This window comes from Schistocerca cancellata, chromosome 7 (assembly GCF_023864275.1).
Source record: "Schistocerca cancellata isolate TAMUIC-IGC-003103 chromosome 7, iqSchCanc2.1, whole genome shotgun sequence".
Taxonomy (NCBI): domain Eukaryota; kingdom Metazoa; phylum Arthropoda; class Insecta; order Orthoptera; family Acrididae; genus Schistocerca; species Schistocerca cancellata.
Genome location: NC_064632.1, coordinates 611127007 through 611144291, shown reverse-complemented (window position 1 = coordinate 611144291; position 17285 = coordinate 611127007). Strand labels below are relative to the sequence as shown.

At 41.3% G+C, this 17285-nt stretch overlaps 1 protein-coding gene across 1 annotated transcript in view; it reads left to right on the top strand.

Moving 5' to 3' along the window:
- The window catches only part of LOC126092066 (derlin-1), a 156744-nt gene that overhangs the window by 75080 nt on the left and 64379 nt on the right, over positions 1–17285 (top strand). The window contains exons 3-4 of the mRNA XM_049907480.1: positions 5735–5846; positions 12832–12923. Of these exons, the coding sequence (XP_049763437.1) occupies positions 5735–5846; positions 12832–12923 (204 nt within the window). The remainder of the gene's footprint in view (positions 1–5734; positions 5847–12831; positions 12924–17285) is intronic.

Here is a 17285-nt window from a genome sequence, read left to right as displayed (position 1 = left end):
TTTGATCATATCTCACAAGAGCGTGTGGCTTAATTGACGATTACCGTCTTGTAAATAAAACAAGTTACCAACTCATACGCAATCACTTTGACTTTGCCATTAACATCTCGAATAACTGTAAGAGTTTTCTCAAATGTCACTGTGTGGTTGTTATCCATGTCTTTTGCCACAGAAATGAAATTTATTCAGAGTTTTACCACATATAAAGGGTTTCTTTGTGTTTCGGAGTTGGCACCATTGGCTACTGTTGCAATGTGTAGGTCACCTTTAGCTGTTACTTGAGTAGCACTATTGCCTGCAAGCATTAAATTCTCTTCTAACAAGGGAACATCCCCATCGCACCCCCCCTCAGATTTAGTTATAACTTGGCACAGTGGATAGGCCTTGAAAAACTGAACACAGATCGATCGAGAAAACAGGAAGAAGTTGTGTGGAACTATGAAAAAATAAGCAAAATATACAAACTGGGTCGTCCATGCGTAAGATAAGCAATATTAAGGGCAATGTGAGGCGAGGAGTTCCGTGGTCCCGTGGTTAGCGTGAACAGCTGCGGAACGAGAGGTCCTTGGTTCAAATCTTCCCTTGACCGAAAATTTTAACTTTTTATTTTCAGTTTATGTGAAAAACTCTTATGTTTTCATCACTTTTTTTGGAGTGATTATTACATCCACAAGAAAACCTAAATCGGGCAACGTAGAAGAAACTTTTCACCCATTCGCCAAGTGTACTAGTTAGGTGGGTCGACAACATATTCCTGTCATGTGATGCACATGCTGTCACCAGTGTCGTATACAAAATATCAGACGTGTTTTCCTGTGGAGGAATCGGTTGACCTATGACCTTGCGATCAAATGTTTTCGGTTCCCATTGGAGAGGCACGTCCTTTCGTCAACTAATCACACGGTTTTGCGGTGCGGTCACAAAACACAGACACTGAACTTATTACAGTGAACAGAGACGTCAATGAACGAACGGACAGATCATAACTTTGCGAAAATAAAGAAAGCAAAATTTTCAGTGGAGGGCAGATTTGAACCAAGGACCTCTCGTTCCGCAGCTGTTCACGCTAACCACGGGACCACGGCGCTCCTCGCCTCACTTTGCCCTTAATATTGCCTATCTTACGCATGGACGACCCAGTTTGTATATTTTGCTTATTTTTTCATAGTTCCACAGAACTTCTTCCTGTTTTCTCGATTGATCTGTGTTCAATTTTTCAAGGCCTATCCATTGTGCCAACTTATAACTAAATCTGAGGGGGTTGCGATGGGGATGTTCCCTTGTAAGCAGGCTTGTTCATAGAGAAACAGTGATTAGCTTTGTTGACATTGTTTGCAGCTTGCACACTTGGTTTCTTCTTGAAAAAACATTCAGCTTCTTGTTACAAAAGCTACATTTGTACGCTGATTTTTTTTCCCTTTTTTAAAATTGTGTTGCAGTTTGTCACTATTACTCATTCATAGCACTATTTTACTTGTTCATGAAACATTTACCAGAGTTAACAAAAATCCAGGCACTCGTATTTTCACTCTCTTTCTGAATCGTTGCATTGTGTTGTTCCAAGATTTTTACTTACAGGCTCTTTACATGTTGCAGATTCAATAGCAAGTCTAAAATTGTCATAGTTACATGGAAGACTGTAGAGCAGCATTATTGGCAATTTATGACCGTTTTTCAACATCTGTTGCATGTAACTTGTCTGCAGTATTGAAGAATTCAGTAAGATGTCACATCGTCATTATGGTGCATGCTGTAAAGCGTTAGCCATTTGAGCAGGTTGTTTTGCGAACAGATTGTCTGGATCCTCTGACTGATACTAGTTTAAGCCATGCCTGACTTGATGTATTAAGTGCAGTTCCTTACTTGCTACAGCTTGATGGGATTTGTGGATAAAATAAAATCTGCTTTTGCTTTCATGTCTGTCGAAAGCCTTGTTTTGTATGCAGATTCTGCAGCAGCAAACATTTGACCTTCACCAGTTGCTGCAGGTTGTGGTATTTCTCCAGACCCACATCCCCATGTGTCCTTTCTGATAAGTGGTGCTCCAGCTTGTATTCTCATTTTGTCGTAATTATCATATGACAGCATCTCCAGTCAACATTAGTGTGCAGCAGCCACATGTGCCATGTTTGTCTTCACAAACTTGTTTGTTTTTGCACTTTCAGATTATGAATTCAAGTTTTCGTCCAGTCGAAAAATGTCACTTTTCCTGGACGCATAACCTGGACCGATAATCTGTTGGCTGTGGTTTGACAATAGAGGCATGACATGTAAATATTGGACAGCTTTATTCGTGACTAACTGTATGAAGAGTAACACAGAACTAAGAAAAACAGACTTGAAAACATGTGCATAGTGACATCTACAGACACCAAAAATATTACGTATTGATGTCTGCTTGTGACTGTGTATGTGCGGATGGATGTGTGTGTGTGTGTGCGTGAGTGTATACCTGTCCTTTTTTTGCCCCTAAGGTAAGTCTTTCCGCTCCCGGGATTGGAATGACTCCTTACCCTCTCCCTTAAAACCCACATCCTTTCGTCTTTCCCTCTCCTTCCCTCTTTCCTGATGAAGCAACCGTTGGTTGCGAAAGCTTGAATTTTGTGTGTATGTTTGTGTTTGTTTGTGTATCTATCAACCTGCCAGCGCTTTCGTTTGGTAAGTCACATCATCTTTGTTTTTAGATACATTTTTCCCACGTGTAATGTTTCTCTCTATTTAAATCTGTAATTATTGATACATGTTCAATTACTCGAAAGTTCCTAAATGCAATGTAACACATACTGTACAGTTAAAAGGAAGTCACATTTGATCAAGGTCCGCGTCACTTTCCATTCTTAACCAGACATAACGTCTGAGAAAGGAAAGAAATAATAATAAAAGCATAACTTGTCTGAAAAAGAAAGAATTGTTTTTATGGATTTTTTTTGTTTTGTATGTAATTAAGAATAGTGTATTGTAAAAATGAAATAATGTTTAATCTTTCGCTACTCTCCATTTCGCATTTTTTGTAACTTGGAGTTTTCATGCTTTTTTATTTTTCCAGTCAAATGTACAAGATCCCTAACACATGTATTAGTTGATGAAAACAGGCATTCTTACATTGCACCAACACAACAACTTGTACTTTATTATACACTTTTTTATTAAATGTTTGCTTGTAGTCGCGCTTAATTGATTTTGTCCTTTCTCAATCAATGGATCTGCTCTGGAAGGCCTTAGTTCCTTTGGGAATTTTTTTTTCTGTTAGCACTTAAAAAAAAGATTCAATAGACTTCATGTCGACATTGCACACGAAAGCCAATACCTGCACAGTAAAAAGTGAACTCCAAACAGATAAACCTGACCCACCATAAGGTGAAACATGTCAGAAGCATGAACACAGTCTCACACTCGACGATGATGTACGTTATGGTTCTCAGTGCTTCAAATGGGTTACTCTATCATGAAATCCATAACTTAATATATTATATCTCATTCAGAATCCCACAAGATAGATTTTCCTATCAGTATAACTATAACATATACTGATGTCCGATCTAATTTTACTGTATAGTGAATGAATTGGTATATTTGAGGAGTGTGATACCATGCAGCAGGATTTTGCCAAGTAAATGGAGATAGAATTCTGCTGCAGAGTACTGCCACCTGGAGGCATTGAAGTAAACTTGTAATTGAGTGGTAAGGGCAAGCTGTGCACATCGCGAACCGTGCGCGTTGTTTATCAAACCTGTATGTAATTGCCCCATAAGGCAGTTATGTCACACCAGTCGACCATGCCCAAAAACTCCTTAAAACCTGCACAACTGAATATGTGCTCATGACCATACTGCCAACTTTCACGGAGTCAAGAGGAGTAGCAATGTAGCACAGGATGGTATGTTCAGTGTTGGGTACTCTGATTACTGGCATTCAAAGAAAAATAACCAATAAATCTGCAAGGTATCAAAAGTTAGGTGTTCATGTTATTGTCTGTTCTTACATAACGTGGGTCAGTTATGTTCCATTAACATACATTCACACTTAATTTTCCCACTGTAAAGGTTTGAAAACTTGTGAGGCTGCTGAGATTAGTTTGGTTGAAAAGAAATTTGCTATTTAATAGCTGATGTAGCAGATCCATCATGGTAGCAAAAAATCGGAAATCCAGACTGCTTCAAAGATTCGACCAGCAGGTGCTGGGCAAGGTAATACTGTGTTCATTAGAGCAAAAGACAAAACGGACATTAAAGGAGTGTGAAAGACAATGATAAGGGGCATTGACCTTATTAGAGAGCAACTTAAAGTGATGAGGAGCGTCCAGCAATTGTGGTAATAGTAGGACTGATGAAAACTGATGAAATTTTCAACTGAGCTTAATTCACAGAACAACTCGGAGCACCCAAAGAAGACTGAATGAGTCTTCAAAATCCTGTGCATAAAATTGAAACAGCAACAACTTGGCTGAACACCTGGGAGTACACTATTAATCTTCCACACCAAGAAAACCTGAGAGATCACAAATATTTGCTACGGTTGAATTTTTATTTGATTGTTTCAGCTGCCTGTGTTGTACATTAATCTTCATTCTTTAAGTTCATTTCTCTTTCTTCAGAGTTCCTTCATTCTCTGACTGTCTTTCACTGACTCTTTTTCCAAGAATACGCTTCGTGTTCTTCTTGCTTTCTCTTCAGATAGATCTACTGTCAATTATTATTATTATTATTATTATCAGAGAGAGAGAGAGAGAGAGAGAGAGAGCATTTTTGAAATGTTTGTAAGTCATGTAACTGAAGTGGAATGTGAGTATGAGCCCATTACTAACTTAATCTAGGCTCTTCCAGAACCCGTGCCTGCCTGGGAGCAGCTGGATGGACACAGGTGGCAGGGATGGGCAAATAGCTGATGTGGAGGCAGTTTTACAGCAGGGCTGTAGTGTACACAGTTGTACTCCACTGGCCAAATGCAGGTGGCTAGTGGTGGCTGAGCATGTCGTAAGTGTGCTGGGCACGTTAATCAGACTGCCTGGTGGGTAGCAGACACTTTCTGCCTATGCCTGCAAGTTTGTGGGGACAGGTACCGTTGCCCCTTAGGATACTGTCAGAACAACAGGGCCTAGTCCTGATGTGGGAATCTGCGTAAAACCCACATCCAGACTGTCCACACACCAGCCCTCATCGTTAATCTGCAAGGTAGACTTGATCTGAGGCTGGCGTGCCTCCCCGCATCCTGCAAGTGACTTGTTAACAGGAACAACTATCTGGATTAATGATGATGATGATGATGATGATGATGATGATGATGATGATGATGATGATGATGATAATAATAATAGTAATAGTAGTAATAATAATAGTAGTAATAATGCATCTTTCAGCTATGATTTACTTTATTGTGGTTCATACATCAATTTTTCCTTGCAAAGGAAATGACAAAAATTCTAAATAGAAAGAAGTCCATCTAAATATGAAGAAGCCAATTTTTGGCACTCACTGCTGATTGTTCCTGTCTCAGTGCTTGATAAACAAATGCTGCTCTTCTGCCTTCGGTGATATTTGACTGTACATGTCGGAAGATATGTGTTCCTGATATGTTAATGGAGGTTTTGAAAGAATATTTTTGTGGATGAGTTTGGGGGAGGGAGGGGGGCAGTTGTGGATACATCTTTATTATTATATATTTTATATTATTATATATTATTGTTCATTTGATATGTAGGTCTTACCTGACTTACAAATGCTTTCGAATGTTTCAGATATGGAGGCCAGTCACAGCTGTCTTCTACTACCCCATTACTGCTTCAACAGGATTCCATTTCTTAATAAATTTATACTTCTTATACAAGTATTCATTACTTTTGGAAACTGGTAAGAATGCATGACTATTGTGTCAGAAATTTGTTGTCTCATTATTTGTTATATTAGAAACGCAACCTAAGAGGGTGAGATAAATGAAGTTGGGAACGGTAAGATTACCTGATTGGACCACAATATTAATAATAGATATGCCACTGTGAGTGTTAAAATATGCTCTTAAGTAACATGTTCATATCGAAGTGTTGTGATTAGTAGTTAAAGGCCTGATGCAACAGGAGTCTTAACTATCTATTAATCTGGGTGAGTTATGTGCAATAAAGGAAAGTGAGTGGAACTTGATGACCGATTACCAGGTGTGTGGAATTAGCACAGTATGACATGACACATTTGTGTGTGGCTCATGTGGGTACAGGTACATCTACATCTGCCTAAATACCCCACAGGCAACCTAAGACGGAGGGTGCCTTGCGTCACTGGTATTCGTGCTCTTTCCAGTTACACTCAAATGGAGTGAGGCAAAAAAGACTGTCTACATGCCTCAGTATAGACCCCAGTTTCTCTTGTCTTTTCTTTGTGCTCCTTAACCAAAATTTATGTTGGTGCCAGCAGAATCAGTCTGCATTCAGTCTGAAACACCAGCTCTCTAAACTTTGTCAATAGTATTCTGCAAAAAGAACGTAACTTCCTTCCACAGATTTCCCTTGGTGTCCACAGAGTATTTCTGTAATGTGTTGATTGAACATGCTGGTAAATCTCTGGCAGCATGCCTTTGAATTTCTTTGACATCTTCATTTAATCTGACCTTGAGGGATCACAAACACTCAAGCAGTACTCAAGAGTGAGTTACAAACAAGTGTTCTGTATGTCGTTTCTTTTATAACTGAGGTAAACTTTCCTAGCATTTGTCAGTTAACTGAAGTCGGCCATTCGCATTTCCTAAAATCAACCTTATGTGCTCATTCCATTTCTCATAACTTTGTAATGTTAATCAGTCAATTGAGCAGCACACCACTAATCCTGTACTTAGAATTTTAAGGGATTGTTTTTTCTACTTCTCTGCATTAACATACATTTTTTAGATTGAGAGGAAGTTGCCATTCACCACAGCACATAGAAATTCTGTTAGTCATCCTGTACCCTCCTGTAGTCAATCAATGAAAACACTTTCCCATACACTTCAGAATCATCAGCAAACCACTGCTGCTCACCCCATCCTCCAGATTATTTGTAAATATAGAGAACAAACGTGATCCTATCACACTTAAGTGGAGAACTTGTTTGTTTTGAACACTCGCCATCCAGGACAACGTACTGTGTTCTTTCACTTAAGAAATCTTTGTGCTAGTCACATATATGACAACCTGTTCCACATACTCGAACCACAGTTAAGTTTGCAGTGAAGCATTGTGCTTTCCGGAAATCTAGGAATATGGAATCTGCTATTGCCTTTCATCCACGGTTTGTGGGATATCGTACGAGAAAAGGGCAAGCTGAGTTCACGTGAACAGTGCTTTCCAAATCCCAGCTGATCTGTGGACAGGTGCTTATGTGTATGGGTGTTGCTGTGTAATTTTGTGGGTCCACTCTTTTACCCTTCTTATATACAGGAGTCACCTGCACTTATTTCCTCTCAGTGGGACTTTGCACTGAATGCCTCTGGTGGTGTTGTGACCACGTCACACTGTAAGGAAAAAGTGTAAGCAGAAGAGAGATGAAGTGGCAGTCATTATAGTGAAGATACAGGCCAAAACTGCGGAAATCCACTGATATAAATGATTTGGACAAAGGGCACATTTTTGTGGCACTGCAGCTGGAAACGAGAATCTTTTAAATAGCGAAGCTGGTCACCTGTTGACATACTACTGTTGAGAGCACCTATGGAAATAGGATGAAGGATGGTGAAATGAGTAGGCCGCACGGTATTGGATGACCATGTCCCATCACAGAGGTCAGAGGATGCAGGATAGGCAGCAATCTGTGGCAGAGTACAGTGCTGGTGCAGGTATGAGTGTTTTGGAGCACGATGTTCAAAGGCCACTGTTGGACATGGAACTCCACATCACACAACCCCTACTTGTTCCTGTATTGACCCAATGACATCAGTTCTGTTTGCTGTGGGCACAGCTTCACTGAGTTCTCACTGTGTACCTTGTGCATCAAATGAATCGCATTTCTTGTTACACCAGGTTGATGATTGGGTCCTTACAGGCTGCACACACGTCCAGTCCTGTGAGTCTGGTGAGGACAAAATTATGCTGTGGGGTACATTGACCTGGGCTTTGATGGGATCTGTGGTGGTAATTGAAGGCATCATGACTGCAGTGGACTATGTGAACATTATTTCGTACGACCTGCATCACTTCGTGCTTGAAGTCTTCCCCTTTGGCAATGACATCTTCCAGCAGGATAACTGTCCCTGTTGCAAGGTCAGAATCGTGCGACAATGGCTTTAGGGGCATTATAGTGAACTCGCATTGATGTCTTGGCCAGCAAGTGTGCCTGATCTGTACCCATTGGAACACATCTTGCGCACCATCTTACAGTTTGTGGGAACTACTTGATATGTGCATGGGCATCTGGTGCCACATACTTTTCGAATTCTGTCAAGGACTTGTAGAATCCGTGCCAGACTGAATCTCTTTTTCATTGTGTGTGAAAAGTGGAATAACACACTATTAAACAGGTGTTCATAATATTTTGGCTCATTAGGCTTTAATAAATCCAAAGATACATTTATTGTCATTGAAAACTTAGTCCTTTAAAGTGTTCATATTCAGTACTATCACTCACTGTGAAACATGCCCCAAATTTTGAGTTGTCACAATGATTATATCAACAGCAGTGTGCTTTATCATGCATCTGCTTTGCAAGCATTACGTTAGTACTGCATTATCTGGTTGTTGCTTAATGTACTGAAGGAAGATACCTGCAGCTTCAGCATCAGCAGTGTGAGAAATCATCATGCTCTCCACTCCTCTTGTCCTCTTCATCAGTTTCATCTTTTCTTTCTTGTAGGCTTTGGATTATTTCTTCATCTATTAAAGTTTGATCTGTATCACAGTTTTCCTCGTTCAGCCACTTAGCAACATAATCTTCACGAGTATCTCCTCCTCCTGGAAGCGTGTGGAACATGTCGGTGTACAAAGCGTCAGCAACTGACAATTTGAATTGACTGGCTCATGGCTGTTGCTCAGTACTGGCTCCAACTTAGCATCAGTGGATAATCACAGTTTTCTCTAGCTCTTCATTTTGGTAGTACCAGTCTCCACCTTCTCATGCCTCTGCTGTTTGGAAAACATCATGTAAGTTGGTTTCTTTCCGCACCTTCAACATAGCCTCGCTAGAATCTTTTTCAGTTTTGTGTGGCAAGCGGACAAGAAGTCCGTGTTGATAGTGATGTTTTAATTTGATTTCACAATTCACTAATCAGTGGGCTAAAGCAGAGCTGTGAATTGGATGAAAGTAAGTGTGTTTGTAGTGTATTCCATCAGACTGTAGAGTCAAGCCGGAAGGATGACGGGAAGCACTGTCAGTTATAAGGATAGCTTTCAGAAGAATGTTTTTCTTCTTTAGCTCTTCTCTTGTGAATGGTGCAAATGGTTTGTGGAACCACTGAGAGACTATTTCTGTCCCTCCACGTGTTCTTCTCAGTGCATTGTTGCATTGGTAGTGTATTTTGATTACTTTTTTTGAAAACACTGTAGATGTTGAGATTTCCCAGTCACTATGAACAGTAGTTTGACTCTCATTTGCATTCCAACACGCATTGTTTCTGTTGTTTGTGCACATGAACTTTTTCTTCTTCTTGGCAGTTAATGTTTTTGAAGGAAGCATCTTGTAAAACAGGCTGGTTTCATCAGCATTGTACAGGGCATCAGAAGTTAAAATCTTCTTCCTCTGTTGTCTTCCATATCTTGGTTACAAACCTACATGCATCTTTTTTGTTAGCTGAGCAAGTTTCGCCATTGACTGTCACTTGCTGCATGCCATGTTGGTCTTGCCAGTGTGATAGCCAACCCTCTCTTGCTGCAAACAAAGCTACTGCCATCAAGTTGTTTCTAAAATGCAACTGTTTTTCCCCCTATTATGGGGCCACTGAATGGAATTCCTTTACTGTGTTGTTGTATGAACCAGTCAAGTTCTTATTTCTCACTCTTTCATATCACCTCCCATTTACCCAGTTCGATCTCCATTTGAGTTGCATCCTGTCGAATAATGTCTTGTTTCATTTTTGATGCCAAAAATAGTTGTTCACCCAACAATTTAATCAGTGGTGGTGGCTTTCTGCAGAGAACCTCAGTTCAACTTACCTAAAATTTAAAGTTTGTCCATAAGGTCTAGTGTAACATGTTTCCTTTTAGAAGTGATGATACTGAACTGTAAAGAAAGCCACCATTTCAAGTATGTATAGAATTATTTAACACCATAATTAACAATATTGTCACACACGATAATTCATTGTTGTGCTTGTCATTTCTGTGTGAACAACTAGATGCTGAATGTGGGTCAGATAACTGAGGGAAAGGCCAGTAAGAGTTCAGTGTAGTTTAATAGGAAAAAGCTTGAGGTTGAGAGGAATATCTATAATGTAATTTTATAATTATGTGAGAATTACATTGGAGAAAATGGGGGAGAGGCCAGTTAAGTCTGAGAGAATGAAAATACATACTGCACGTGGCAAAAAGTAACAGCAGCAGAGAAAATTGTAAGCAGTGAACTGCAGAGCAGCAGTAGCCAAGAAAAGTAAAATCATGAAATAAAGATGGACATGACAAAGTGAAGAAACATTAAAATTGTGATGGATAAGTCTGCAAGGAGGATGAGGGGAGAGGGGGAGGGGATTTGAATCAGGTGAGGGGGGATAAGAGGGTTATTAACATAAAACAGTTGGTGTTGGTAACCAAGCATTTGACAGGTAAGTCTTATTTCTGAAGTACTCACATAATCCAAGGTATGGAACCTCTGTCACCCCTGTAGTGCAGCTTGAACCTGAGGGTGAGATAACAAGAATGAGGCACATAGATGGGAGAAACAAGAACTGGGGATTGGCGGATAGTCACAGGAGTAGTGTGGTGCATGTGGTTATGCAGGGTGTTAAAAACTTTGAGGATAGGTTCCTGACTCATAAATGTCAACATGGGATTTAAAATGTGCACAATAAGAGCTATCAGCCCTTTTTCAATATAAGAGATGTGTTTCACAGGAGCAAAGATGTCGTAGTGCTCATATATCTTAAGGTACACATTTTAGAGCAAGTGTTTACTTCATGGTTTTTCTTGATTTGGCGTAAGGAACCGGTCTCCAAAAGTTTGTAGACGTATTTTTTGAAATACCATGTATACAATGGTCTGTTGGGGGGAATTTAGTCTGGCGATCTACAGTCAAATGGAAACTGCTGACAGAACAGTGTCGATGAAGTTTCATAGGTGTGAACTGAACTGATGCAAGATGTGATAAAAAGTAATGGGAATTTTTTAATTTAGTGGGTTGTGCTCATAGGATTTTCAATTTATTTATTTTTTATGTTGTTCATATACATTTTCTTGATGTATGTTTGCATTTTAGCTGTTTTGAATACTTAGTTTTTGACAGTGTTTTCAAGTACTCAGATAATTTTTTCTTTCGATAAAGATGGTTCAAAGAATTTGCTTTAAAAAATGGAAGAAAATGCAGCACCATATCCAAAATGTTAATTGTGTCTTTAGGCAAATCTACTAGGAGTAAGACAAAAGTTTATTGGTGGTATAAATGTTTAAGTGGTTTGAGAAGACAGATGACGACCACCACCCTGGGCACCCTAGCGCAATTACTAACAATAATGTGGAAGAAGTAAAGAAAATGGCTCTGGAAAATCGCCGAATCACCAGTAGAGGGGTTGCTCATGATGTTGGCGTACCTTTTGGCTCATGTCAAGGAATTTTTTCAGATGTTTTAGGCATGAAAGAGGTAGCAACCAAGTTTGTTCCAAAATTGTTGAATTTAGACCAGAAACGCATTGCGTAGACATACCCCAGAAAGTATTGAATGTAGTCGACAATGATCCGGGACTTATGAAAGGTGACAAAGCATGGGTATATGGATATTACGATGAAACTAAGGCCCAGTCATCCCAATGGAAACTGCCTGAAGAGCCAAGACCAAAAAAAATTCAAGAATTTCGATCACATGAAGATTCTTCTGTTTTCTTTGATTACAATGGGATAATGCTTCGGGGGCTCCTGTGTTATGGTTCTACAGTTAATAAGGTATGCTACCTGTAAGTTATGCACCATTTGCATGAAGCAGTCCGGAGAAAATGACCACAATTGTCGCAAAACCACTCGAGGAAATTACATCACAGTCATGCTCCTGATCATGATTGTTTGTGTTTTTTTGGCAAAAAACAAAACTGTTGTGTTGCCTCAGCCACTGTATTCACAGGACATGGCCCCTTGCAACTTCTCTCTATTACCAAGGCTGAAGAGAACCATGAAAGGACATTGTGTTGCCACCGTTGAGGAGAGCTGAAGGAGCTAAACACCGTAATGGAAAGTGGGCTCCAGATATGCTTCCTGGAGTGGAAAAATCACTGGTGCAAGTGTATTACATCTGAGGTGGATTAGTCTGAAGGGGACAAAGTTGACTATGAATAAAGATTCATAAAGAAAAATAAAAACACCCGTTACTTTTTGATCACAGCTTGTGTATTGGGTACTACAGGATCCACAACCGCCACACATTCTCTGAATAACACGTCATTAGATGAATTACCATTTATTTTGTTTCCATTACAATATAGTTACTGCTGTAAAGCTGCATTAGTGTGTCAACATTTGCTCACTCTTTGACCCTTTGTTTAGTGCTGTGTGGTAAATATTTTCTATACCATTTTCGAAGATTATAGTCAGTATAAAAATATTTTATTTAGGTTCCATAAGGAATAGTTTTTAGCTACTGTGAGGAATAGGTGTTGAGGAGATAATTTGAATTGATATATGCAGTGTTGTTTTTTTAATATGATTTACAAATCCTGCTAATGTTTTTCTCATTGTTTTAGGTATTTTTGATGGTCGCCCTGCTGATTATCTGTTCTTACTTCTTTTCAACTGGATATGTATTGTTATTGTAGCACTCATGGCTGATATTAATGTAAGTACAGTTATATTTCATAAGTTTTTGTATGGTATTGTGTAAATGTAAATTATAAAGTCCTGCGAAGAAACTGAAGAAATGTATGATGAAATAAAAGAAATTATTCAGATAGTGAAGGGAGACAAAAATTTTATAGTCATGGGTGACTGGAATTCGGTAGTAGGAAAAGGGAGAGAAGGAAACGTGGTAGGTGAATATGGATTGGGGCTAAGAAATGAAAGAGGAAGCTGCCTGGTAGAATTTAGCACAGAGCACAATTTAATCATAGCTAACACTTGGTTCAAGAATCATAAAAGAAGGTTGTATACATGGAAGAAGCCTGGAGATTCTGACAGGTTTCAGATAGATTATATAATGGTAAGACAGAGATTTAGGAACCAGGTTTTAAATTGTAAGACATTTCCAGGGGCAGATGTGGACTCTGACCACAATCTATTGGTTATAAACTGTAGATTAAAACTGAAGGAAACCCAGAGGTTGTACAGAGTTTCAGGGAGAGCATAAGGGAACAATTGACAGGAATGGGGGGAAAGAAATACAGTAGAAGAAGAATGGGTAACTTTGAGAGATGAAGTAATGAAGGCAGCAGAGGATCAAGTAGGTAAAAAGAAGAGGGCTATCAAAAACACACACACACACACACACACACACACACACACACAAGAAGAGGGCTAGTAGAAATCCTTGGGTAACAGAAGAAATATTGAATTTAATAGATGAAAGGAGAAAATATAAAAATTCAGTAAATCAAGCAGGCAAAAAGGAATACAGGCGTCTCAAAAATGAAATCGAAAAAAGGGCAAAATGGCTAAGCAGGGATGGCTAGAGGACAAATGTAAGGATGTAGAGGCTTATCTCACTAGGGGGTAACACAGATACTGCCTACAGGAAACTTAGAGACCTTTGGAGAAAAGAGAACCACTTGTATGAATATCAAGAGCTCAGATGGAAACCTAGTTCTAAGCGAAGAAGAGAAAGCAGAAAGGTGGAAGGTCTATAGAAGTGCGATGTACTTGAGGACAATATCATGGAAATGGAAGAGTATGTAGATGAAGATGAAATAGGACATATGATACTGTGTGAAGAGTTTGACAGAGCACTGAAAGACCTGAGTCGAAACAAGGCACCGGGACTAGACAACATTCTATTAGAACTACTGACGGCCTTGGGAGAGCCAGTCCTGACAAAACTCTACCATCTGGTGAGCAAGGTGTATGAGACAGGTGAAATACCCTCACACGTCAAGAAGAATATAATAATGCCAATCCCAAAGAAAGCAGGTGCTGACAGATGTGGAAATTACCGAACAATCAGTTTAATAAGTCACAGATGCAAAATACTAACGCGAATTCTTTACAGACGAATGAAAAAACTGGTAGAAGCCGACCTCGGAGAAGATCAGTTTGGATTCCGCAGAAATGTTGGAACACGTGAGGCAATACTGACCCTACGACTTATCTTAGAAGCTAGATTAAGGAAAGGCAAACCTACATTTCTAGCATTTGTAGACTTAGAGAAAGCTTTTGACAATGTTGACTGGAATACTCTCTTCCAAATTCTGAAGGTAGCAGGGGTAAAATACAGGGAGCGAAAGGCTATTTACAATTTGTACAGAAACCAGATGGCAGTTATAAGAGTCGAGGGGTATGAAAGGGAAGCATCGGTTGGGAAGGGAGTGAGACAGGGTTGTAGCCTGTCCCCGATGCTATTCACTCTGTATATTGAGCAAGTAGTAAAGAAAACAAAAGAAAATTTTGGAGTAGGTATTAAGATCTATGGAGAAGAAATAAAAACTTTGAGGTTCGCTGATGACATTGTAATTCTGTCAGAGACAGCAAAGGACTTGGAAGAGCAGTTGAACTGAATGGACAGTGTCTTGAAAGGAGGGTATAAGCTGAACATCAATAAAAGCAAAACGAGGATAATGGAATGTAGTCGAATTAAGTTTGGTGATGCTGAGGGAATTAGATTAGGAAATGAGACACTTAAAGTAGTAAAGGAGTTTTGCTATTTGTGGAGCAAAATAACTGATGATGGTTGAAGTTGAGAGGATGTAAAATGTAGACTGGCAATGGCAAGGAAAGTCTTTCTGATGAAGAGAAATTTGTTAACATAGAGTATAGATTTGTCAGGAAGTTGTTTCTGAAAGTATTTGTATGGAGTGTAGCCATGGTTGGAAGTGAAACATGGACGATAAATACTTTGGACAAGAAGAGAATAGATGCTTTCGAAATGTGGTGCTACAGAAGAATGCTGAATATTAGATGGGTAGATCACATAACTAACGAGGAGGTATTGAAAAGAATTGGGGAGAAGAGGAGTTTGTGGCACAACTTGACTAGAAGAAGGGATTGGTTGTTACGACATGTTCTGAGGCATCAAGGGATCACCAATTTAGTATTGGAGGGCAGCGTGGAAGGTAAAAATCGTAGAGGGAGACCAAGAGATGAATACACTAAGCAGATTCAGAAGGATGTAGGTTGCAGTAGGTACTGGGAGTTGAAGAAGCTTGCACAGGATAGAGTAGCACGGAGAGCTGCATCAAACCAGTCTCAGGACTGAAGACAACAACAACAACAACAACAAAAGTACTTATATTGCAGTCACTTTTCTTTAAAAACAAAGAAATTGGTTGATAAGCCATGTTCAGATGAAGTGTTGGAATCATATAAGGGGGGCTTTTACAAATTATGCACTACATACCCCATGGAGTGTGGGTGCACATGTAAAATCCCAGAGCTGCCACACTGTCGCTCACTGCCTGCAGCAGTCTGAGGTGAATGTGTTGCTGGTTTGAAATAATGTGGTTTCTGCATGGCACTCAGGAGGAAACTGCTGAACTGATTGACAGTTAACTTCATTTTGTGTATTAAATGGAATGCGGTCAATGGGTGGGACTCTGTGATATGAGGGTAAATGATGATCTTGCCCATTGAAGTGGCTTAGACCAACTGAATTCTGCAGTGGGTACCAAGTTAGCACAAACTCGACATGGGTGCTCTCTATTGCAAATGGTGCTGACAACAAACACTCTAGATTGGCAGCTGCAAGTGTAGACATCTGCTGTCTCAACACACACACACACCACCAGGAAGAACTCCCACTTTGCAAGCCTTGCTGCTCGTGCTCCCTCCTGAGAGCCAGTTGCCACAGATTTCTATGAGAGACTGCTTCCTGTAAGATCTTAACAAGATTTCGTGTACATGGAATAATAAAGTTATCATAATTACACAAATTTGTCACTCACATTTGAAAGGCCTTTGAAATATTGTGCATTTCGGCTTCTATGACCAGCCATCCATGTGAAAGATATTCAATACTATCTAAAGATATTCAATACTATCTTGGTTGTCCAAACCAATCACTTGAAATCCCTCCCCCCCTGCGAAGTTAACCCCGATAGTGCTCAGAGCCATTTGAACCTCTCACACCTCTCTCCCCCACACCTCTCTCCCCCCACACCTCTCTCCCCCCACACCTCTCTCCCCCCACACCTCTCTCCCCCCACACCTCTCTCCCCCCACACCTCTCTCCCCCCACACCTCTCTCCCCCCACACCTCTCTCCCCCCACACCTCTCTCCCCCCCACACCTCTCTCCCCCCACACCTCTCTCCCCCCACACCTCTCTCCCCCCACACCTCTCTCCCCCCACACCTCTCTCCCCCCACACCTCTCTCCCCCCACACCTCTCTCCCCCCACACCTCTCTCCCCCACACCTCTCTCCCCCCACACCTCTCTCCCCCCACACCTCTCTCCCCCCACACCTCTCTCCCCCCACACCTCTCTCCCCCCACACCTCTCTCCCCCCACACCTCTCTCCCCCCACACCTCTCTCCCCCCACACCTCTCTCCCCCCACACCTCTCTCCCCCCACACCTCTCTCCCCCCCACACCTCTCTCCCCCCCACACCTCTCTCCCCCCCACACCTCTCTCCCCCCCCACACCTCTCTCCCCCCCACACCTCTCTCCCCCCCCACACCTCTCTCCCCCCCACACCTCTCTCCCCCCCACACCTCTCTCCCCCCCACACCTCTCTCCCCCCCACACCTCTCTCCCCCCCCACACCTCTCCCCCCCCCCCACACCTCTCTCCCCCCCCCCCACACCTCACTCCCCCCCCACACCTCTCTCCCCCCCCACACCTCTCCCCCCCCACACCTCTCTCCCCCCCACACACCTCTCTCCCCCCCCACACCTCTCTCCCCCGACACTTCTCTCCGCGCACGCGTCGACTCCTCTCTCCCCCCACCCCCACCGACACCTCCCCCCACCCCCACCGACACCTCCCCCCACCTCTTACATCCCCTCCCCATCTCACCACCACCCCCCACCCTTTCTACTACCTGACCAGCCCACA